Here is a 24590-nt window from a genome sequence, read left to right as displayed (position 1 = left end):
AGCGTTGTAAGGAATGATGATAAAGCACACACACACACCAAAACCCTATACGTCCAGCGGCGGAAGTCCGCAGAACTGGAGGACAGAGATGTGTGGTGCGTCCGCCACCGTTCCCGTCAGAAACCAGCACCACTGCGTCGCTAATGTTTTCAACGATGAATAAATAAATACTATCCTACATACATTAGGGACAATTTACAATTTTACCAAGCCAATTAGCCTACAAACCTGTACGTCCCTGGAGTGTGGGAGGAAATTGGAGATCCCGGAGAAAACCATGCAGGACACGGGGAGAACATACAGACAGCATCTCTAGGCAGGATCGAACCCAGGGCTCTGGTGCTGTAAGGCAACAACTCTACCCAGGCGCCCCTGTGCCACTTTCGATAGAACCGTCATGGACCAAACATCAACTTTAGTGGGGCATAAGGCAGAGGATAATGAGGCACATGGTATGTCACATGAGCCCACACAGAGTTCTAGATACTTGACCTGGTCACAATGAATCGACTTGGCTGTGGGGGTCCTAAAGCACATATACTTAACACCATAGAACAAGTCAAGGCACTGCCCAAAAGTATCAACCTAAACATATGATCAAGCAGTGTGTATTAAGCACATCAGAATAGTAGAGTGGAATGGTTTGGGGAGGAAACTGAACCTAGGTAGAAATTGAATGTTTAAGTATAGATTAAGATTAGGGCTTTCGGTACAAGGGCTTCAGCAACTAAAAAAAGCTGATTGGAGGATAGGCACTATGAGCCAACACATGGAAGAATACAGTTGGAAGCTCAACTCCACATCACACAGGCTTTGAACAGGCAGATCAAGTGGCTAAGCAATAAAATGTGTTGCTGGGCAGACATCAATGGCTCCTGAACATCCCAATATTTAAGAGGAACAGTTTGGTTCACTCTATACTGGATGTGGGGCAAGCATTCTGATGATAGACAATGTTGTGAAATGTCAGAGCTGTACACATGCACAAAGATTGACTGTTTGAGATACCAGATGGTCTAAGAGCTCCCAACAACATCCAGCTGAAGTGTACCACTAATTCAAGTCACTCAGTCAACAGATACAACATGCAGAGATATTTTAACCATACCCAACTTAAATGACAAAAGGGTTGTTTCTCACTCTTTCTGGATGGTGTGGGGCAAATAAGTTAATAAGTTGCAGGAGCAGAATTAGGCCATTCGGCCCATCAAATTGACTCCACCATTCAATCATGGCTGATCTATCCTTCTCTCTCTATTCCACTCTCCTGCCTTCTCCCCATAAGCCCTGACACCAGTATTAATTAACATTCTATCAATCTCCACTGTAAAAACATCAATTGGCCTCCACAGCCTTCTATGGAAATGAATTCCAGATTTACCACCCTCTTATTATTCTGAGGCCATGGCCTCAAGTACTAGACTCTCCCACTAGTGGAAACATCCTCTCTATCCAGATGTTTCACTATTAGGTAAATTTCAATGAGGTCCTCCGTCATCCTTCTAAACTCCAGCTAATACAGGCAGAGTACCATCAAATGTTAACCCAATCATCCCTGGGATCATTCTTGTAAACCTCCTCTGGACCCTCTCACAATACTTATAGGTTATAGCTGCTGAGGAGGAACAGAAAATGTCAACAAACCAACACAATTGGTTGGAATATCACCCTCAGTTAATATGCTCAGAATAGAAAAGTTCAACATTTAATTCAGGATTCAAATGTCTGCGTATTCTAATCATCACAGCAGTATTCCCAGGTGTTAGCAGCACTCCATTGCTCTTGTGAAATACCACTCTCAACATGGGAATAGCTACCTTCAATTTAATTATGCAAGCTACAAATGTCAAAGAATCCAGTATGCAGCCAGGGGAGTGAGTGAAATGGACATCTCAGGGTAGAGTTAGAATCCACAGAACAGTCACCTACCTTGTAAAACATCTCACGCAGGTCGTCCTTTGGGTTCACCCATGACGCAACAGCATCGCAGAAGAAGATGAAGTCCTAGAAGGAACAAATTGTTCACTTTTCATTTGCACACACAGAACCTGCATGGTTCACCCATGCATACACCTTGCTTGAAACCAGTGGAGCAGGAAATGCAGAAAATGAACCATCATTCTGCATTCACCCAAAAATGCCCAAGGAATTCTGAATCTGTAGGTCCACCACAACAACAACCCCCCCCCCCCCCCCCCGCCCCACAGTGCAGTTGCTAATGCTTGCTTTCTCCAGTATCCCATCCATACAGACAACCACTGAATTAAACAAGCATCATGAAAATAAGTTGTCATCTTTAACTCGGTGATTTGGGCTGAAGGCTAACAGATTATCAGTTCACTCAATACCAAACTAGTGATAGCCTTGTCAGTGGGATTCAGTCACACATAGGGCAGCAAACCACAAATAATTTCCTCACCTGTACAACTCCTCCTGGATTCACACCAATCATCATACAGATCCCACGGAAGGCAGAATCCTTTTCTTCATTGTCACGGATGTTTCTCAAAGATGTGCACCTGTAGATCCATATAGCAGGAGATTAAAAGTAGCATCACATGGACCTTAGGCTTTTTGAGAACCTCACCGCTGCCCTGGTGTGGCTTCCACACCACACTACCTCCTGGTGCAGAGACATTATTGGCACTAGACCAGTGGCCACTGGGAATGCAGCAAGGGTGGGGGAAGAGAGAGAAGGTGAAGATTAGGGTAGACAAAATGCTGGAGTAACTCAACGGGACAGGCAGCATCATCTCTGGTGAGAAGGAATGGGTGACGTTTCGGGTCGAGACCCCTCTTCATACTGATGTCAGGGGAGTGGGCGGACAGAGATAGAATGGAGACAGTAAGACTGGTGGGAGAACTGGGAAGGGGGAGGGGATGGAGAGGGGGAGAAAGCAAGGGTTATTTGAAGTTAGAGAAGTCAAGGTTCATACCGCTGGGGTGTAAGCTAGCCAAGTGAAATATGCTGTTCCTCCAATTTGTACTGGGCCTCACTGACAATGGAGGAGGCCCAGGGCAGAAAGGTCAGATTGGGAATGGGAGGGGGAGTTAAAGTGCTGAGCAACCTTGAGATCAGTTAGGTTAAGGCGGACTGAGCGGAGGTGCTCAGCGAAACGATTCGCCGAGCCAGCTCTTGGTTGAGTGGGGTTATGTTCAAGGATTACTTATGAAACACTCACCACGGCCTGATGAACTGCTGCAGCATGGGCGCTACCTCCTGAGGGCACACGTAACCCAAGCGACCGATGGTAATAGCTGTGGAGGAGGAATGAGAAATGTCAACAAACATCAACACAATGAGTTGGAGTAGTGCCCTCAGTTATTATGCTCAGAATAGAAAAGCTCAACATTTAATTCAGGATTCAAATGTCTGCATATTCACATCATCACTGCACTATTCCAAGGTGTTAGTAGCACTCCATCGTTCTGTCAGAGGGAACAACAGATCAGGATGGGGGCCAATATATCTGTTCTCTGGTGGTCATTTGTACTTGCACAGGAAAATTCAGACAGATAAATACAAGAGTTTTGAAAATGCATGATCATTTTAACCCCGGGCTCTCAACTGGTACTCAGCAGCTTCAGTTTCTTACCAGTGTTTTCAAGCAGAGTCTTGGGAGTGTTTGGTCTGTTGATGATCTCCACCAAGTTATTCAGGACTAGCGACACATATGGCTGCATCTCAGCACCTAATAAAAAGCAAAGTTCATGTTCAAAGTCTTATATTCCCCAAAACTGAACAACAAGGCAACAGTTAAGATAGTTTTTTTTTAAAAAGCTCACATTAATGAGCATCGAGCACAATTTTAAGATCAATCTCCTGTAATTTAAAACCCTTAGTTTTAACTCTTAATCTTCCCTTGAAGGGCGTAAACAAAGTAACGATATTTCACAGGGTTTTTCGCTCAGCCATCGCCATGAGTGCACCTTGACCATGGGCAACACGATACAAACACTAATCAATGCCTCCCACTTTTTCCAATCTTCCAATTGGACTTACTCTAAAGACTTACCCATCTGCATGCAGATCTCCCCAATTGCCCACGTGGCATTGTTGCACACAGAAATAAACTCAGGGTTTAGGTTGGTCCCCAAGATTGGCATGAATTCAGCTGAAGAGAGTGGGAAAAGAAGAGGAAACTATTTTTAAAAACATCGCAATAGTGAAAACAGAACTGCTTCATACTCATTCACATCCACACTACCAAAAGCAGAGATGTAGTGACCACGTGGCCTGCACAGAGGGGAGCACCATAACCACATTTAAACAGCTGCTTGTTAATGCAAGAAGGGCAGCCATTCTAACCAGCCTTGAATCTGGCACAAACCAGCAATTCAGGATCTGGAGGGGGCAAGGAGCGGGATATGCATGGTAGACAGGGAATATTAAAGGAAATCCAGACTATTACTGTAAACCACATAGCTCAGCAATATTAGGAAGCATTCCTGAATGTGATGGCCTGACACAGGACTTTACATAAATTTACAAGCCAGAGTAACACAGCATGGAAACATGCTCTTTGGATGAACTCGTCCATACCGACCAAGACGCCCATCTGAGATTGTCCCTTTTGGCCCATCTCTAATTTTTTTCTATCCATGTACCAGTGCAAATATCTTTTAAATATTGTAACTGTACCTGGTTCTTTCTCTTATCACCAATACAAATTATTTTCAGAATAGTGATAGGGATCAAGCACCATCCAAAGATTTGGGACAAATTAGATGGGAACACCCAGACATACAATTAGGCTTGTTTGTAACCTCCATACTCACCTATACAGGGTTTAACATGCTGGAAACATGCTTTGGTGAGATCTCCCAAAAGTGCAAATGAACTCTGACGCACCTCTGGCATGGTGTCCTAGAGAGGAGACACAAGATATGTCACTGAAAACCCAAAGCCCATGGATTATAACACAGCATAATTGACCTTCTCCCTCAACCCTGTTCATCTGTATAATATTCAGTTCACCTTTATAATTATGAAGAACAGAACAACTTCATTCCGTTTTATGTTAAATCAATGACTACACCAATCAAGATTGTAACAAGTAGCTCTGTGGAAAAATGTTACAGGGCACAATACGGACTCAAGGGTCCAAAAGAACCAAATGTTAGATCAATGCGTCACTTAGATGGCACAGATCCACCTTCACGTAGGAGGTCATTTGGTTCAGGCTGGGAGAGTAAATGCCACTACCTCTTTGCTCACTGTCAAAAAGGTTAAACTAATCTCAGAGTTAAGCAAAATTAGCGTCATATTTGAGGCACTAGTGCATTACTGATCCTGCTAACGTCTAGACAAAATATTAAACCAAAATAAGGGGCATTTTACCACTCCTAGACTTTATTAATATATGGCTCGCAATAATTCACATTGTGGGATTTGCCAGCAGGTTTTTATGCAATGCAACGATGATTAAATCTTTGGCAGCATTTCGATCAGATACACCAAGGCCATAAAAATTCTGGCGCAAATTGTCAAGCGTGGCTTCCTTTCACTTGCCTGCATGCACTGAAATAGAAGAGTCATGATGTTACTCCGAGCTACCAACTGCTCTACATTGCCACCGAGGCCCTCTGCCAAGCCGCTCAGCAGATCCAGGGCCACTATCATGAAGTCCTTGTCTGGAGCCTCGTATTGATCCGGCTGAGTATTATACATCTGAGAACAAAAGTAAGAGAAAAACAGTAAGGAAACATTCGTCGATAACATGGAAAGACACCAACCCTATTCTTACATGGGGAACATTGAAAATGGTACATGCTGCTTCAGAATAAGAAAAAAATCAACAGAAGTTGTTCAGTATTCAAATGTCTGCATTTCTATTCATCATAGCAAAGGCATGTCCCAGATTCAACTATTTTAAGATCAACTAGCACAACCAATGCGAAAATCCATGTCACTGACACTCATTTGGTCATTTATGTTTCACACAAGCTTAAACCAGCAGAGTCTGCAACAGAAACCATGCTGTAGACCTCCACACCAACATACCCTGCAACTTGCCCGCTGCACAGTCATAGTTTTCCACTGTGCTACAGGCAGCATTTATTCTGTAATCGATGAAGATGCACCCTGACATTGAAGGTGTTCAGCTAACTTTGGATAAGATTCCATATCGCAAAATTCCCAATCAAATACCAACGATAAAAGGACCTTACCATAGCCTGGGCTAGTGTTTTCTGCACAAGTGTGACACAACGTTGATAAACAGGCTCACAGTACGGGAGGAAACCACTCTGTAGAGCCGTGGCCACTGATGAGAGGCACTGGGGAGGAAAAAGAATCAGTGAGTAACAACACAAATAGGAATTATGTGATCAATAGCAAATGTCATCAGGGCAACCACACTGGGAGCAGGTTTCAAAACAAGTGGAACATCCTCTGCTCTGAAACCATCATTGAGGATTATATCATACAGGTAATTGCTTTATTGTGACACGGAAAATTTTACACATGCACTTCCCAGCCTAGGTTTCCATATGGCAGCAGAGAGCAAGAACTCTGCTCTGTGGCTTATTTCAGTATCCAGAGATCAGCAAATGCCAGAGGTGCAATTTCACCCAATCTCTGTGGTTGAGTGTCACACCAAACAATTTACAAAATATTATATACATTTGCAGAGGATAAGAAAGCAGTTCATTATACAGTATAGCATGGACACAGTCTGTATTAAGTCTTGCATCCTCAATAACATCTCAATTTTCCCAGTATTGCCAAGTTCTTTTTAATTGTACTAAGTTTGTAAATTTGTACATTTGTTCCCAGTGCAGTCCGACCAGGAAGACAAAACAGTAGGTTTGCAATATCCAAAGGTCAATGAAGACAGACAGGAGGGGACGGGTAGCAACTGCTCAATGATTTGGCAGCTGGATGGAATCAATTAGGCCCTTAAAAGTTAGGGATAATATTAGGATATGATTGACCAGAAACAGATGGTTAAATATTAAAATCAATATTTCAAATGTCATGTGTCCTCGGCAGAAGAGCATGTGAGCAGTGGTGGGCCCGATATTTCTTAGAATTATAGTAATACAGTATGGAAATGGGGCCCTTCAGTCCAACTTGACTTCACCCACCAAATGTCCCATCTACTAAACCTATCCATGTATCTGTCCAAATGTTTCTTAAAAAATGTGCTACAAGGTCTTTTAATTCTACTTTGACCTCAAATACATGGTTTTACAGAGGGTACAGAGAAGATGCAGCCATCAACTTCCACCCATAGCGTTGGTATCATTCCAAATATCTCTGAGACAGCAGCACGTAATGATAACTCACCTCCAATAGAGGGAAGAGATCCTTATCTTCATCCTTGAGCTCATTCCATTTTTGAATGAGTGGGGGCATTAGCTTCTGGATGTACTCCTGTGGACACAGAGAAAGCGCCTGTTATAAGCATCTACCCGTGCAAAGGAAGTGACCCCAACCCACAAAATGCAAGCTGTCCCCACAGAATAGTTCAGCTGTAGAAAATGTTCCCATCATTTCCACATGCTTTCTACGTATGAAAACCAGAATCAAGTCTCATGTACATTACTGCTTAGGTGGCCTGACCAGGACATGGGAACTTGAAGGGTATGGACAATTTGACAATATATCGCAGGTTACACTTGTAACAAAGACAGATTTAAGCAAATGCTACAGTAACTCAGCACAATCAGGCAGCAGGAGAAGCAATGTTCAAAGGCACAGGACAAAACTCCATTGCAACTCAAGCAGTACATGGCCAGACTGGATCTTTCTCCTTTACTTGACTAATTTTACAAACTTTTTGGGTCAGCGTTGTAACTGCACTGGAACAATTTGGTTACTAGAGTTTTTTTTAAAAAGCTGGTTTCTAGAGTAAAAAATCTTCAAAACATCAGCTGGGGTGGATAGCCTTTGCTGTATTCAATGTCGTCGGCCATTTCTTGGTAACAGTAAATTGAATTTAGTAAAGATTGGCTTCGGTGAAAGAGAAGTCAATATGGCTCATTTATGTGCACTTGAAGAGGTGCAAATGCTTCAGCCTTCCTTATGTTTATCACTCAAATGCTGGGCTCTGCTATTACTAAGAATGGAATGATCTTCAAGCCCGTACCTCCCTCCCATTATGATTACACCCAATAAGACTGCAGTTACGAACCACCAATTATGGGGTTGTTTAGCTGTCTACCCAAAGCCGCTCTTGTTGTTTAGCATGGCTGCCGCGTCACTTGACAGACCCCTCATTTTAGACGTGTACAATGCAATTGGGAATGCCAGGATTAGTACTCATTAAAACAGAGTTGATGCCCAAACCCAATTGTAATGGTACAACAAAGGATATGTTCTAGACAGAACCAAGTAATCCCACAGGGGTACGCTTCTGTTATTGCTGGCAATCCAAAACACCTTAAGAATGTCCAACTTTGGGCAGCCCATGTTTTTTTACGTTACTCCAAACGAACATTGTTTGCCATTTGTTGGTCTTAGGGTGGAATGTGAGATATCCGAGCAGTAAATCCTTTGACCCCCTCAAGCCGCATCTGCTGCCTACCGGCTGGTTGAGGTGATGTCCCACGGAGTCAGCCAGGGTGCCAATAGCATCATACAAGATCAGTAGGTTCTTGTGCTGGTATTTTCCAAAGGCAAATACTAGTGTATCAAGGATGTAGCTGAGATACGGCACAAGCTCAGTGCAGGCCTCTTCCTCCAATGTAGCAAATGCACTGAGGGGAGGATAACAAGAAAGTCGGGATTACACAGACAGGTTGCAGCCACAAATTTGTGTGCTCAATATTTAAATTACATTGTGGCTGGAATTATTTATAGTACACCAACTTTGCTCTAACTGTAAATATTTTCCATGGACTGGCTAATGACCAGTATACCGTCTCAATCGCAGAATCCTGAACACACAGAAATCATGATTTCTTTCCCTCTGAACCCCATTCTCCTGCCTTCTCCCCATAACCCCAACACCTGTACAAATCCGCTCTGTAAGACTTGATGGAAATTAGTTCCAGCAGAATCAGGCTTGTCAGCCTTCAGGATCACTACAAACAGCTCTATAGATCCAAGATGAGGATAGAGATTTTCGATATAGGCATCTTATTAGGGCTGCTGTGTTGCATTTTCCAACAAAGAATACTGCAGACCCAGCTCACCTGCATGCTGCCTCTTGCACTCGCTTATTTCCATCCAGGATTCGTTTCAGAAGCTCAGTCATTAGCGGTTTAAGGTACTGATCTGGTGGCTGACTGACAACCCAGTGGGCATAGCGACTCAGAGTCCAGCAGGCAATGGAGCGCACCAGTGCCTTCTTATCTGGCAGACATTGAATGAGGTGCGGGATCAACTCCGGGAGGTATGGAACCATCCCTTGCATGCAACCTAAGGGTGGACACAAAGTTTTAGGCATTACACAAAGGGGGAAAGAGGGTGAATGGAACCATCTGAAAAAAATGTCTGGAAGGGTTATAGATTGAGGTGCCAAATTCTTAAAACAGGGGAGCATATCCTATATTGGAGACACATTCAGAGTAGGAGTGGATCAGATTCATAGCTCAGCATGGTGCCTGGTTTAGTTTAGAAAAGGAAACAGGCCCTTCAGCCCAGAGGGACAATTTACATAAGCCAATTAACTCACAATCCAGTATGCCTTTGGAATGTCGGAGGAAACCAGAGCACCCAGAAAAACTCCATGGAGAACACACAAACTCCGCACAGACAGCACCAGTAGTCAGGATCGAACCTGGGTCTCTGGTGCTGCAAGGCAGCAACTCCACTGCTGCGCATCCCTAACATGGTCTCTTACACTAAGGCATGACTTACTGTGCTGAAATCTACACCTATAGAATATTGAAACTGACAAATGCAAAGAATGTTGCACGTAAGCCAGGAAGAAACAGCATTCTGAATTATTCAATTCAATATAAAAGGCAAAAAAAAGACCGGCTGGCTAAGAAACAAACACACGGGCTTTAAGATTAAATCTAATTTCTTTAGAAAAAAGTCGCTTCCATAACTGCCCCCATCCACAATAAAAGTCTTTGTAAGTATCTAGGCCACCCCCAGGTTACGGACACTAAACTTATTAATATTCTGTGCATACAAACAAAATGCATCCAACAGACCCCCCCCACACACAGCCTCCGAGCAGGCTCGCTTGCTTACTGAGACAGCGAAGTTGACTAGCAGCAGCTCTGCTTGCTCACTCTCCCGTCACAACTGTTTTGGCGTTTAAGAAGGAACTGCAGATGCTGGAAAATGGAAGGTACACAAAAATGCTGAAGAAACTCAGAGGGTGCAGCATCATCTATGGAGCAAAGGAAATAGGCAACGTTTTGGTCCGAAACCCTTCTTCAGACCATTTTGGTGATAATCTTCCACACACCTTTTTTTGCTCATTTCCAACTTGGTTCTCAAGAATGGAACTCTTTTGTTACAAGAAAACTTTCTGTACCTTAACATTTGTATCATACCTTCAGCGATTGCGCCCAAAACCAGGATTCCAGATTCCTTAACAACCCAATCCGGATGGAACAGCAGTCCTTTCAGCAGTGGCAGAAGATGAGGCAGAAGATCATCTCTGAAAACATTGGCCAAGACATCCAGTGCTGCAGCTGAGCATTTCCCTAATGTGAAAGAACAAAACCATGAGCACTCACCCAACATGTACCTCCATGTACCCCCAGGCTCACACATGCAACTACTCCAGTGCATACAGAAATATCTTTACCCAGAATACCGTTACCCAACCCATCCTGAAGCAACTAATAGTTTATACTGACAACATGGTTCAGTGCTACAGTGGAGTGAAAGGCTTTGGGATCTTGACACTGCATCTAGTGCATGGGTAAATGCGCCTTATTAGCAAAGTCACTGTAGAGAAACATACTCAGGTTCCAGTCAGAGAGAGTGTCATCATCGTCATCGAAGTCCTCATCTTCCTCAGCGGCATCCTCCTCATGCTGCAGGGTAACCGTACGGGACTTGTGAAAACGTGGCTTTATATCCTGCTCACTGTCTGGGACTGTATCATCCTCTTCTACATCACCCTAGCAGCAAGTGCAAGGCAGTAGGTTAATATCAGTCAGAACTAATTTTAAAAATTCTCTGCAGTTCAGAAAAAGTTGTTCTGTGTACTTTTGTAACTGAAAAGGAGATCCATTCGTGCACTGTCACAGGTCCAACTCACTCCTCAGAAAGCATTGCAAGAGTTAACAGTGCTCACCTTTAAAAGGATTATATCAATTTCCGAGTATTTCATCCCATTCACTAAAATCGGAATCAACCTACAAGACAAAAGTATCAGCTTGCATTAATATGCAGAATAAACAATCTCCTCCAGTGTCAAGGTATCTGAGAGCCATCTCAGGTACAACCCAAAGACTATTTCATTGCCTTCACAAAAGTGGAAACATAACAGGGCCAAAGGAACAATTTAAAACTGATCTGTTGAAAATATTCAGTGCATAATCAATCCTTGGACAGTCTCCCTATGATGGTAGAAGCAATCAATATTGATTCATACAAGTTATTTCAGAAACAAAAGTTAAAAATCTCATTTTGAACTAATGTAGTAATTTGGACAATGATTAAAGTATTTCCCAAATCTCTCCACCAGAGACGGCTTCATTAAACATTCTATTGCAGGTTTAGTGATAAAGATTGCTATGATTAGGCGACAAGGAACTGATTGTGGACTTTGGAAGGAGTAGGAGGGGGACCCACAGCCCCATTTATATCAACGGGTCAATGGTTGAAAGGGTCAAGAGCTTCAAATTCCTGGGCGTGCACATCTCTGAAGATCTTTCCTGGTCCGAGAACACTAATGCAATCATCAAAAAAGCACATCAGCGCCTCTACTTCCTGAGAAGATTACGGAGAGTCGGATTGTCAAGGAAGACTCTCTCTAACTTCTACAGGTGCACAGTCGAGAGCATGCTGACCGGTTGCATCGTGGCTTGGTTCGGCAATTTGAGCGCCCTGGAAAGGAAAAGACTACAAAAAGTAGTAAACACTGCCCAGTCCATCATCGGCTCTGACCTTCCTTCCATCGAGGGGATCTATCGCAGTCGCTGCCTCAAAAAGGCTGGCAGTATCATGAAAGACCCACACCATCCTGGCCACACACTCATCTCCCTGCTACCTTCAGGTAGAAGGTACAGGAGCCTGAAGACTGCAACAACCAGGTTCAGGAATAGTTACTTCCCCTCAGCCATCAGGCTATTAAACCTGGCTCGGACAAAACTCTGATTATTACCAACCACTTTCTGTTATTTGCACTATCAGTTTATTTATTCATGTGTGTAGATATTTATATCATGGTATATGGACACATTTATCTGTTTTGTAGTAAATGCCTACTATTTTCTGTGTGCTTAAGCAAAGCAAGAATTTCATTGTCCTATACAGGGACACATGACAATAAACTAACTTGAACTTGAACTTGAACAATAGACCACCAGGCTGCTAGGAGGGGAAATAGTAATCTATCTTTTTAATGCAGAATGCCTTCATGAGCCCCATTCTACAAATGCTTACTGGATCAAATGTCCTGATAGGGCCTCCTTGCAGATGGGTTGTTCAGCCAACGTCAGCCAGAACTCGCACGCTTCCAGTGCTACATTTTCATCAGTGTCCTGTGTCCTCTGCAACATGTACTGAAGGTGGGGGAGGGAAGATGGTGGAAGAAAGGAAATGGGTCATTACATGAATTACTGGCAGGATTACAGCAGATATAAGTTTCTGGCAATACCCAGAACTCTAGCTTACTCAATTTAGTGTCATAATAGATAATGACCAGGAGTTAGTGCTTAACCATTAAATTCACCAACCCGCCCCAACAAAGTAAAAGTCTGGGGGCATTGACCAACTTCTCGCAACTTCCCCAGGACACCAGAATCCAGGTAAACAATCCTGTTAATATTCTGAGAATATTGTCCACAATTAACCACGGGTTTGAGTATATCCTTGCCCACAATGAACTGTGATAACCAATTTGACACTAACTTTATTGGCAAATAGCTTGCTTTTCTAATTGTTGCAGGTTTAACAAATCTGAACAATTTTGCTTACAATCCTAACGGTGCACCCCAGCTGTCAATGAAATCCACAGTCAAAGATCACTACAGATAGGTGATGTAAAGAGTTACATTTTATATAGTTAAATCAGGCAATGACACACACGGTACACAACGCTTACGCAGGGCTGCGTGCTCTTTCCACACGACTCTGTGGCTAAGCATTGCTCCAATAGTCTATAAACAACACTGTGGTTGGCCAAATCACTGGCGGTGATGAGTCAGCGTATAGGAGAAAGATGGAATACTTGCTTAAGATGTGCGTAAAAACAACCTCACACTCAGCGCTAATGAGAACAAGGAAGTAATCGTTGACATCAGGAAAGGGAAGTTGAGAGAAGGGACCAATTTCAATTGTTGGGGGAAGGGCAGGGTGGTGGTGGGGAGAGCAGCTTCAAGATCCGGGAAGTTAACATCTCGGATGACTTGTCCTATGCCCAGCATTGAGATGCATTCACGAAGCCAGCGCACCAGCAACGTCCCCAAATACTTTAACAGACTTTTGCAGACGTGCCCTCCCCTCCATCAAAAGTATTTACATGATGGATAGATTTTGGATTAGTACAGGTGTCAGAGGTTAGGGGAAGAAGGCAGGAGAATAGGGTTAGGAGGGAGAGATTGCTCAGCCATGATAGAATGGTGGAGTAAAATTGATGGGCCGAATTCTACTCCTATCACTTATGACTTGAGTACAAGTGGCAACACCGAGTGGTGAAGGAGACATATGGTTGCATTCCGTTATCAGTTGAGACATAGGAAAGCAGTTGCGATGTCAAGTTACATTTGCGCAAATAGTTGGTTAGGTTGGGAATAGTGTGTGCAGTTATGATCGCTATGCTATGGGAAGGATGAGTTAGAGAGGGTTCTGAAAAGAGTAACAGAAATGTTACCTGAAATGGAGGGATTGAGCAAGGAGGAGTGACTGGGGAAGATTTTCCCTAGAGCAAAGGAGGCTGAGGGCTGAGGGGTAACCTTCAGATATATAGAATCATGAGCATAGATAGGGTAGATAGACAATTTTGTTTCCAGGGTAGGGGAGTCTAAAACTCGAAAGCATGGGGTTATGGTGAGAGGGGAAAGAATGCCCCTACAGAGGTTGGTGGATACAAGGAACAAATTGCCAGAGGTGCTGGAAAAAATAAATTGGACAGGTACATGGACAGGGGGGATTTATCAGGATGTGGTGCAAACGTAGCTAAACTGGATTAGCATTGGAGGGCATCTTGATTGAATGGATGACTTGGGCCAGAGGTCCTATCAGTCTAATGAAGTGTGTGCATCGGACATGAGGTTGTGTGTACTTGAATCACCGCAGATATCTTACCTGGATTATACTGTGCATGTGTGGGATAAGCCGATCTATCCGAACTTCCAGCAGCATCACCAGTGCCCGACACACATTTTTTCTCACCTCCGAATCCTCATCCGTCGCTAATGCAAATAGGTGCTGCATGAAACGAGTAACATCATCACCCAATCGCAAGGCACACTGCACAATAAATGCTACATTTAAACGCTAAGTGAATCCAAGTATTTATCTTGCTACTGACTAGGTCCACTAGCTAGCCGAGTGGCTACTGCCTTTTACACACATCCAATGAACTCTCCCCAAGTGAAAGGTCGGCTTTTAATACATACACTGACCTTGACACTTAAGCAGGCTGATTTCCAGCCACAGGCAAGCTACCCAATATGGTGACTATTCAAAAATGGAAGGCATCACCTGGGAGAGAAAATTAAATCTTAAAAAAGATTTAAATACAATTCGAAGAGCAAGAAGCAGGTCATTTTTAATGTAGTACAAAAGGCTGGTAAGTAAAATTGCAGCAATAAGATTGAAGGGATGCAGAAGCATAAATAAAGCCAGATAGCGAGCAGTAAATGGTCATGCTTCAGAGCAGAGGATGGTAGGTGGTAATACTCAGATGGGACTATTTTTTTTTAATGAACGACTGAAACATAAGAATGTACGGTAAAATTCCAACATTTTCAGATGGCAAAACTTGGAAGTTTGGTACAGGCAGAATGATGGTACAGGCCTGTGGGAAAGCATGAAAAGACAAATGAAAATTTAATGAGATGTACTTTCATAGATTAGATGAATTTTCAAATGGGATAGTTTTACTGAGTGACAGGACTGAAGAACCCGAGTACACATAAACCCTATGCAGAATCGGAGACAAATAACAGAATCTACCTTAAAAGGAAATTAGATCCACACAAAGAATGGGACTGACGGCATTGCCCTGATAGCTGGCTCAGACTTGCCATAATTCTAACCAAAGCTCTTTGAGAAGAAAAAGCTTTCAAATAACCAATTAAAAATAATTTTGAAAATCTAAAATGTCCCTCTAATTGTCATAAAAAAAGTACCAAAGTCAGCCAGCACTTACTACATTTAAAGAGTTGTGCAATTCTACCAGCCCTCACCACCAAGAGCTTACATCATTTTGGTCTGATCACAATGGAGAAGTACACAGTGTCAGAAGCAAAGAGATTCAATAAAGGTACAATACAGTGCCAGGCTGCTCATTTCCTATAATAATTATCACCTAAATAAAGGACTTCATATCAATGGAAACCAAGAAATCAATTGCCAACATCGTTCCCTTGTTTTCTGAAGGCGATGTGCTGGGATACAGCTTTAACACCTCCAATTTGAGCTCTTCAATGTCTCCTTCCTCAACCACTTAAAAAAAATTCTCAAGACCCAATTCCTCACACTATGGCTAGCAAATGTGACGGGCAGACTGCCAATACACAATTTTCAGTAGTATGGAATGGGAGCAGGATCTCTGGCTGTACCCACTCTGCAATTCAGGAATTCCCACTGCTACACTGGTTAGGATTGTAGCTGGGGATTTTCAAACGGGTGGGATCATGGCCATCAACCCAACCATTCATGCACTTAAACCACATACCTCAATGAAAGTATCGACATTGTCCATAAGTGCCTGGGCCCTGCCGATTATGAACTGATTCACACAAGCAATTGCGTGGGATCTGCGAGACAAAGGAACACACACTTCTGAATACTAAATCCAGGACACATAGATTTCTTACACAACTGACCACCAGGATTAAATAAATTCTTACCTAATCTTGGGACTACAATGTTTGAAAAACTGCAGGAACTTGGGAATCATAATAGTCAGAGGTCTGTTCAATGCATCACTGTCAAGCATTTCGGACGAATCCTCACAAATCTTTTGCAAAGCTCCAAATGCACCCTCACATGTATTGTAATCTTCAGAGTTGAGCAAGTTACAGAGTTGAGGAAGCAGCTCTGGCCAAGCCTGTAGCTCACCTTTTGAAGCAATAGTAGTGATCAAAATACCTGGGGGCGAAAAGAAGCAGATTGCAGGATCAAGAAAATGCTCGCAACTCAATGGATCAATGCCTCAGGAAATAATAGAAATATGAAATAGGAGCATTGTGTTATGCCACTTAGTCCCCGTGGCAAGCTCCACCATTCAACAAGATCACAACTGATCTCAACTCCACATCCCAACTTACCCACAATAACCTTTCAGTACAATAAGAAGGAAGCACTTGAATGGGAAGATAGCCAAAGGGTTAACACAGAGGAATTGTGGACACAAAGCAGTCTGACCTCTTGCAATATATTGCCTGTTAGTACTTCCATAGACTGCTCACCACAATGTGGTTTTCCATTATATCTTAACACCGGGACCATTAATACACCAACAGCTATTTTAAAGAAGTGACCCCAATCTGGGGACTTTGCATTGGGCAAAGTTACAAAAATCCATTCAAGCCTTGTGTAACCAAAGCAAAATATACCCATTTGAAAGACTGACAATAATGTTATGGGTCTGCAACTTGACCAAGGGTGGCCTACTGATCTTTGCCAAGTAATTGAAATGAAACTGACCCCTGGAGTACTAGCTATTTAAGGAACTAATTATACACTTGAATACATGCCAACCTACTACTGCAGAAGAGTAAAAAACAATGTTATCATGTAGATTCATATGATTGATCAATAATTAACCACAGGAAGAAGGTACGTGTTATGACAGGAGTAAAAGGAACTGTGCTCATTTCAATTGCAGAAAGATAATTTGGAACACATTAACTCATTGCTCATTCAGTTACCTCACATAATTTCCCATCATATGCCAAAGTTATTAACTCTTTGTAGTCACAATTTTTTGGAGTTCTGCCGTTTTATGTGAAATTTGGAACATTGGTTCTATTTCATAGCCTGGTAGATGTGATTAATCAGCCAGGCAGGAGACATTTCCTTTATCAATTATGTATATCATGCTTGTGTAGGGAGGAACTGAAAAAGCTTGTTTAAACCAATGACAGCCACAAAAGGCTGGAGTAACTCAGCAGTTCAGACAGCATCTCTAGCGAAAAGGATTTGGTGACGTTTCGGGTCTGAAGAGGGGTCTCGACCCAAAACGTCATCTATTCCTTTTCTCCAGAGATGCTGCCTGACCCGCTGAGTTACTCCAGCATTTTATGTATAACACAACAGTTCTGCTGTAGAAAGCTTACAGATACTGTGCGTGGTATGTGTCACATTGAAGTCGCAAAGTCTAAATTATAAGTGAATGCAAACTGTGCAATACGGACAAAACACCTTTTAATCCAGATAGCAATGCTAAAATGCAGCTTGTGACAACTATCCTGACATAAACATGCCAAAAGTGTAGGCTTTCGTACATCAGTTGAACATCAGGAATCAGACTGAGCAAGAGGGTGAACAAAATAAACTACATAATTCCTTCTGAAAATGGCAATAGTGCAAATTCACTGGGACTTGCTGACATAAAGACAGAGGATGATTTATTACATTTGAGCACTTTATGTGCAATAGTTATTGGGAGCAGGAGAACAACACTACTAGTGCCCAAACTGCTTGTCAGGTTAGTTAAGTTACCTATAGTTGCTCGGATGAGTGGAGAGGCATCTCCTATGTTATTTAAACACTCCTGTTTGATGAACTCGGCAACTCCCTGGGGGAAACTCTGATAGTGAGCCTTCACATTGTTCTTGAGAATGAGGCCACTGAGGGACCGAGTTGGTTCATCTGAAAGCGGAGAAACAACAAAATGTTATTTGATGAAATTGCCCTGAATAAAGCATCACAGCACACAAGTATCCCACCCCGCCCCCCCCCACCCCACCGATGTTGAGCGTCTACCACTCTCAACAATCAACGAATGTCGTGAAATGCTCCCCACCTATTGGCACAAGGGACTTCTTAACATCTTGTCCTGTGTATTTGATTGTATCAAGCAGCGACTAGTTTCTAAGTCACATCTTGAGGATTCAGCCATGCTCCGCCAAACAGTGACACAAAGTGGAAATTAAAACATTTTTCTTACAGAATAGATAACTTTTTATTAAACAGCACCTTCTGATTTCAGCCTGGTCAGGACAAAGATCAAGTAGTTGTTGAAGTCCGGATACTGGTTCAGCTGCTCCAATTTCTGGGAAAAACAGCTCAGGATAATAAAGCAAAGAAATGCAGAACACTCTGCAATATGCAAACAGCCAATATGCAATTACAGATGGTGCAATGAAAAATAACTCTAGAATACTACCTAAAATCCCCAGTCTTTTGGGAAGGGAATCCTGTTTCTAGTGATAAGAACTTCCATCCCTTCACTCTGGAATAATGTTAGTGACTTTTATAATGCTCCTTTATTCCCTGGAGTTGAATGCATTTAATCAAAATGATACACCGTTTAACTATATATCCAACAGAAATTAAACAAATCTTAAAACAAATTTAAGATTATCTTCAAACACATTTTGTACCATCATCTCAGATGTAGAGTTCAAGACCATAATCAGATGGTGGATGAACAAAATCTGATACAACCAGAAATTCCTCATTTGCCGTTCCAATTGCAATAACTTTTATTCATTTGGTCAATTGCACCCACCGACCCAAATACAATTCTCCCCACAGTTCCTGGTATTACCATTTAGAAAACATTCTAATTGGAAATTGGCCCAAGGTGAATGATTTCAAAATGCAATTGTTGTCAACATAGAAATCCAGAGTTTGCCATCCATTCCCACTAACATAACTGTTCACAATAACTTGTTCCTACTCAAACTTTGTAACATGGTGCCCAGAACTGAACACAATACTGTGAATGCGGCCTCACCAAAGTCTTATACAACTGCAGCATGACCTTCCAACTTCTATACTCTGACTGATGAAGGCCAATGTGCCAAAAGCCTTTTTGACCACCCGGTCTACCTGCGACTCCACCTTCAAGGAAACATACACCTGCATTCCTCGATCTCTCTGCCCTACAATACTACCCAGACCCCTATCATTCACTGTGTAGGCCCTGGCCAGGTTAGACTGGAACAGGTACAGAGAAGATTTACGAGAATGTTGCCAGAACTAGAGGGTCTGGATTATAGGGAGAGGTCGAGTAGGCTGGGTCTCTCGTCCTTGGAGCACTGAATAAACCCGCATTTTTATACATGGCCATTCTTTGCTCCGCGGATATGTAACAGTCTGGTGAACCAAAGACTACACAAAACACAGCCGAAAAGAACAATCACACACTAATCCATAAAATTCACTCCAACATTGTAGAATAAACTGACAATTTAATGTCAATTTATAGCTTGATTGATCAGCTGATGGACTAGAGACACGAACCATTGCTAGAGTATGGTTGGGTTTAGACAAGTGAACTGTTGGACAGATTCACTTTACAACATATACATTGAACACAGAGGATACTTGTTGAACTGCCCGTTGCGTTGCTGTGTCTGGCGACTGAGAATCTTTGAGCAGCTGTAGTACTTGCTGAAGACCCTGCTCATCAGGTTGCCACTCCATCATAAACAATAAATCTGCAACAAAGGAGAGAAAGCCATGAGACACCTTGGTGAATGAGAACGAATTAGGTTTAGTTATGCCAGTTGACAGAATACCTTGCAGAGCATCAGTTTTTAACTGTATAACTTTCACAGAAGAAAATCAAATTGGACAACAGAGAAACAAAACACAGCCAAAGGTGTTCTTTGACTGCTGAGTTTGAAGGTGCAATGCTGGGAGCAAATAGAATAATCTCAAATCAAAAGGGACAAAAACAATCACTCTTAGCCTGCTTAATAGAAAATGCCACAGACACCTCGCACTAATTAAAGGATGCAATTAATATTGGGTGGAAACAGTCATCACTCAAGGCTCCCCACACTGCTCTTTGTGATTCTCATGTAACCTAATGATTATGTAGCTGAGAATATAGCAGAAGCGCTCAACAAAAACAAAGAATATAGATTGCACACGAATCATTGAAAGCTCAAACGAATGAAAAGCAACTGATAATTAACCAACACCACAGCACTCGAGCCCCCAGAGAAGCTGTGGATTGCTAAACAAGCTCACTGAAACAGTTTGGATTAATATGTGTAAGAAAGAACTGCAGATACTGGTTTAAATCAAAGGTAGACACAAAATACTGGAGTAACTCAGCGGGACAGCCAGCATCTCATCCCTTCTTTCCAGAGATGTTGCCTGTCCCACTGAGTTACTCCAGCATTTGTGTCTACTATCAGTTTTGATTGGCTGATTGAATGAACTAAAATATACAGCATGGAAACCGACCCCTCAGTCCAACAATATGCACTGACCATCCATCATCTGTTCATACAATTTCCGTTATTCCACTCTCACATTCACTCACTACACACTAGGGGCAATTTACAGAGGCCAATTAACCCACCAAGCCGCACGTCTTTGGGATGTGGGAAGAAACTAGAACATGTGGAGGAAAGCCACACTGTCACAGAGAGGACGCGCGAACACCGCAGACAGGGAGACTTTGGTCAAGGGGATTGAACTAGTGCTCCTGGTGCTGTGAGGCAGCAGCACCACCAGCTGCATCACCATGCTGCCAGTTTGGGTCTGAAATAGCCCTTTCAGAAAAAGTGCCCCAACCACTTCAGCCTACAGAAACCATATGGTGTTGGCCATTAACTAGTGTGGTGTTCGCATCCTGTCAGGATCAAAGAGCTGCACATTATTTGCCATATTTGAAACAATCAGGCATTTTAGCTGTTCCACAGGATGACATTGAATAATACATAATGCTGAATGGCTTTAAATGGTTTCAAGGTCGACCATAGTTGACAAGACTACACCAAGCACCTGATCCATTCCCAGTATAATCCCCTCACCCAAGAAGCTGCTACAACGCTCCACACTGGCCTGCAGTTTCTGCTATGCTCCACTGAACTGGGGATTTCCTGATATCCATCAGTGGAGAACTTCAGAAGTGAGTGGAATCTGGCTTTAATTATGAGATCCTACCCAAATTAATTTTGCCCTGCAGGCAGATGAAAAATATTGGCCCCAAAAAGCCTATGAGTTAGCTGTAGCACCAAAGTCTCGGTTTCTAGTTTATCACGGTGTATATAAGCTTCTGGCATTGAGGAACCAAGTCTGTAAATCCGGAGAATAACTGCTACAGGTAGACGATAGTTATTTGCTTACTCTTTAGCCTCACAGTACAATTATGGTCTAATACAAGCTGCCCTTTATATATTTTAAACAAAGGGCCTGGTAACAGGATTGCTTGTAACACTTCAACACCAGAAATTGTTTTGTGAAACCACTTTGTTTTGGTCCCAAAGTGTCTCTGACTATATCGCACCATGTGACAAAGTGAATCCAATTGTTCAGCAGTTCTAATAAGTGTTCCACAGCGACATCACCTTGTTGTTCATCTTTAACATGTCTATACTCACCGGTTCTTCACTTTAGCTGCTTACAATGGATTCACTCTCACTTAAAAGCATACTCATCTCAAGAACAATCTCAAAATCTATTTTACGGATTATAACACAAGGTATGAATTACCTTTACTGGACAATCTTTCAATCAACAGAATGTACACTACAGGTTATGGATCTCACAAAGCCAGAAAAAATATCCCCTTAATTGAGTAGACAAAAATGCTGGATAAACTCAGCGGGTGAGGCAGCATCTATGGAGCGAATATCTATTGGAGTGAACTCTCCATAGATGCTGCCTCACCCGCTGAGTTTCTTCAGCATTTTTGTCTACCTTCGATTTTCCAGCATCTGCAGCTCCTTCTTAAACCCTTAATTGAGTAGACTGGTCCAAACGGAAAAGCACAAATGCCTATTAAAATTTAAATTTGTTTGAGCTATGTTGTAAAAACGTAAGCATTAAAAACGTGTATTCTGAACCACATCTTCAGATAATTAGCTCACAAAGTGCTCACACAACACGCACAGCAGATCACCCCCTCGAAAGGATGATTAGTTCACTAAGGCCCATAGTTTGTGTACAGACATCAGCACCTTTGTTCACGTTATTATCTCCAGTTATCTTCAGGAAGATGAACAGGAACTAATGGGGCGGACCGGGTCATGGTGCAACGGATTAGAAACCGGTTTTAGAACCTGAAATCAGCCCAAACGGAGGCCAGACTTTGCCAAACAAACCAACTTCGCCCGGTGTTCTGGTGTCCAGAGCCTGGGCTCAGGCGGCTGCCCATAAGGATGCGTGCGGCTCCGCCTATGGGCGGGAAGCGGAATAAGGCGAGCGAGGCCCGAAGCCTGCAGAAGTGGAGGCCTCAATCTCAGCTAAAAGATGAAGCCAGCATCGCTGCCTCCACACGCAATCTAGCCTCAGGCGGCGGTCTTCCATGTCGCACTTACATTACAGGCAGTCCCTGCTGATCGGTGGCCTGTCCCTGACCTTCCTCAGCCCAGTCTTGCTCTCTCACTGGATCGAGCGCCTGCTCTCAATCTCACACCCTATTTTTCCCCGACACAAACTACCCCCTCCCTCTTCCACGGATCTGATGCTCATTCTCCCCATCCCAGCTCACGTTACCGTCTCTTCCTTTTTCTCCTCCACCGTTACTCGATCAAGGTTGGGGTTGCTTCTACTTCCCCCACAAACACACACACCCATCTGGACCCAAACGCCACCATCGCAGCAACCATTGCTAATGTTCTGCGACCTAACCGGGCATGGGCACCCACCTTCTTCCGCATCGCTTTGCCGGGCCGTCAGTCCCTTATCTCTGCAGGCCCCACGCTTCCACTCCTGTCCCGCTCTCCGGACCAGCTTTCAGTTTCCTCTCGCGTTTATGCTCCCCTCACTCCTCGCCCTGTAATTCCTCTCCTCAACGCCAAAACATAAATATTTCTCTTCCTGGCCAAGGCCTGAATCTTTCCCTGTCTGGGCCTGAGCTCCCGCCCACCCCAAGCTTATAGGTACTTCGGGCCTGGGCCTAGTATTACACCCGCCTCTCCCAGACTCGTGTCTATTAATCCACTCCCCAAAACAAAAACCAATTCACCTCGGGCTATATTTCCTTGAGCTATATCCAGGCCACCTCCCCCGTCGACATTTACAAGGCCTCCACCGCCTCCTCCATTCTACCAGCTCTTCTCCTACCAGGGCTCAACTCAAAACCACCGCCCTCACATGGCCCCCATACCTCCTCCCTCCACGCCAGATTCTCTCCTCCTCCACCACCATCCAGAACCGTAAGCACCAGAGCCTCCCTCCTCTCCCTCGCCACCACCCTGTGGGTCCTCATTGCCCCCCCACCCCCAATAAAAAACACTACTCGTGGGGGGTGGGGGGGCATATCTCAGAGGATCCAACTCTTCCCCTACAACGGAGATGTTCCTTATTTCTCACCACACACATCTACCCTGGGCCTCACACCTCTGAGCCTCCCTTCCTCTAAGTTATCACATCTCTGAATCCCCACCGTTCTTTCTCCCCCCCCCCCCCCCCCCCCCACACACACCTCAGACCTTATTTCCTCTCTCTCCCCCGCCCAAGATCTGGGACCTTTCTCTTCCTCCTCTCTCTCCTCCTCCTCCTTGCAGGCCCCACATCTTCTCCTGGGGCATCCTGCCAGCGCGCACCTCTTCAGGCTAGCCTCACCGCCCTCGGGCCTACTCTTTGCTCTAAACTTCTCTCTCCTTCGCCGCAGCCTGCCCCCGAGAGGCAAGTTTGGTCCAGACACACACAGTCTAGACCTCCCCCTCTCCCCTTCTTCACTCAGCTACGTCGCCTCTCTTCCCACCACTACCACCACCGGCCCTCGTCCCCCTCATCTCATCTCTCTCCTTCTTCTTCCCCGACCACCCTCACGTCGTTATCTCCTCCTCCGCCGGGCCCCGGTTGCCCCCCTCTCTTCCCCCCTCACTCACCTCCGCTCGCGCCGCCGGCCTGTCCCCGGTTTAAATCCGCTCCCGCCAACCCCGGCCGCCGCTGCTGCCCCCACGTGACCGAAGGCCCTCGTCTACCCAGCAGGCGCCGCTCCCCGCGCATGCGCGTTCCGAGCCCACCCCCGAGGGAGGGGGGAGGGGGGGGGGCTGCCCGCCCGTTGCTAGGAGACGGCCCAGATGCCGGGCCTGAGGCCTGCTCGCTGCAGCGCTCAGTGGCCACTTCAAACCAAAGCTTCAAACTTTCGCCAAGTTGCAGACTGAAGAAGGGTCTCGTCCCACAACGTCACCCATCCCTT

General features: G+C 44.0%; 1 protein-coding gene across 3 annotated transcripts in view; it reads right to left on the bottom strand.

Annotated features, from left to right (window-relative positions):
* Positions 1-24380, bottom strand: part of tnpo2 (transportin 2) — a 30468-nt gene extending 6088 nt beyond the window's left edge. Inside the window, exons 1-22 of one of the 3 annotated variants that reach the window (XM_033012141.1) lie at positions 24277-24380; positions 19808-19920; positions 18452-18527; positions 17975-18124; positions 16159-16399; positions 15984-16065; positions 14387-14509; positions 12524-12642; positions 11211-11271; positions 10875-11034; positions 10459-10611; positions 9142-9367; positions 8532-8703; positions 7292-7378; positions 6172-6279; positions 5513-5671; positions 4780-4867; positions 4017-4115; positions 3597-3692; positions 3183-3258; positions 2420-2519; positions 1930-2004 (exon numbers count right to left, since the gene is read on the bottom strand). In XM_033012141.1, coding sequence (XP_032868032.1) covers positions 1930-2004; positions 2420-2519; positions 3183-3258; positions 3597-3692; positions 4017-4115; positions 4780-4867; positions 5513-5671; positions 6172-6279; positions 7292-7378; positions 8532-8703; positions 9142-9367; positions 10459-10611; positions 10875-11034; positions 11211-11271; positions 12524-12642; positions 14387-14509; positions 15984-16065; positions 16159-16399; positions 17975-18124; positions 18452-18527; positions 19808-19909 — 2553 coding nt within the window. In that variant the 5' untranslated portion in view covers positions 19910-19920; positions 24277-24380. The other 2 variants (XM_033012143.1, XM_033012142.1) reach the window with 2 other exon arrangements.
* Positions 24381-24590: the final 210 nt, after the last annotated feature.

Source organism: Amblyraja radiata, chromosome 35 (assembly GCF_010909765.2).
Source record: "Amblyraja radiata isolate CabotCenter1 chromosome 35, sAmbRad1.1.pri, whole genome shotgun sequence".
Lineage (NCBI taxonomy): Eukaryota > Metazoa > Chordata > Chondrichthyes > Rajiformes > Rajidae > Amblyraja > Amblyraja radiata.
Note: the sequence above shows the minus strand (reverse complement) of the source record. Positions and strands in the feature narration are given on the sequence as shown.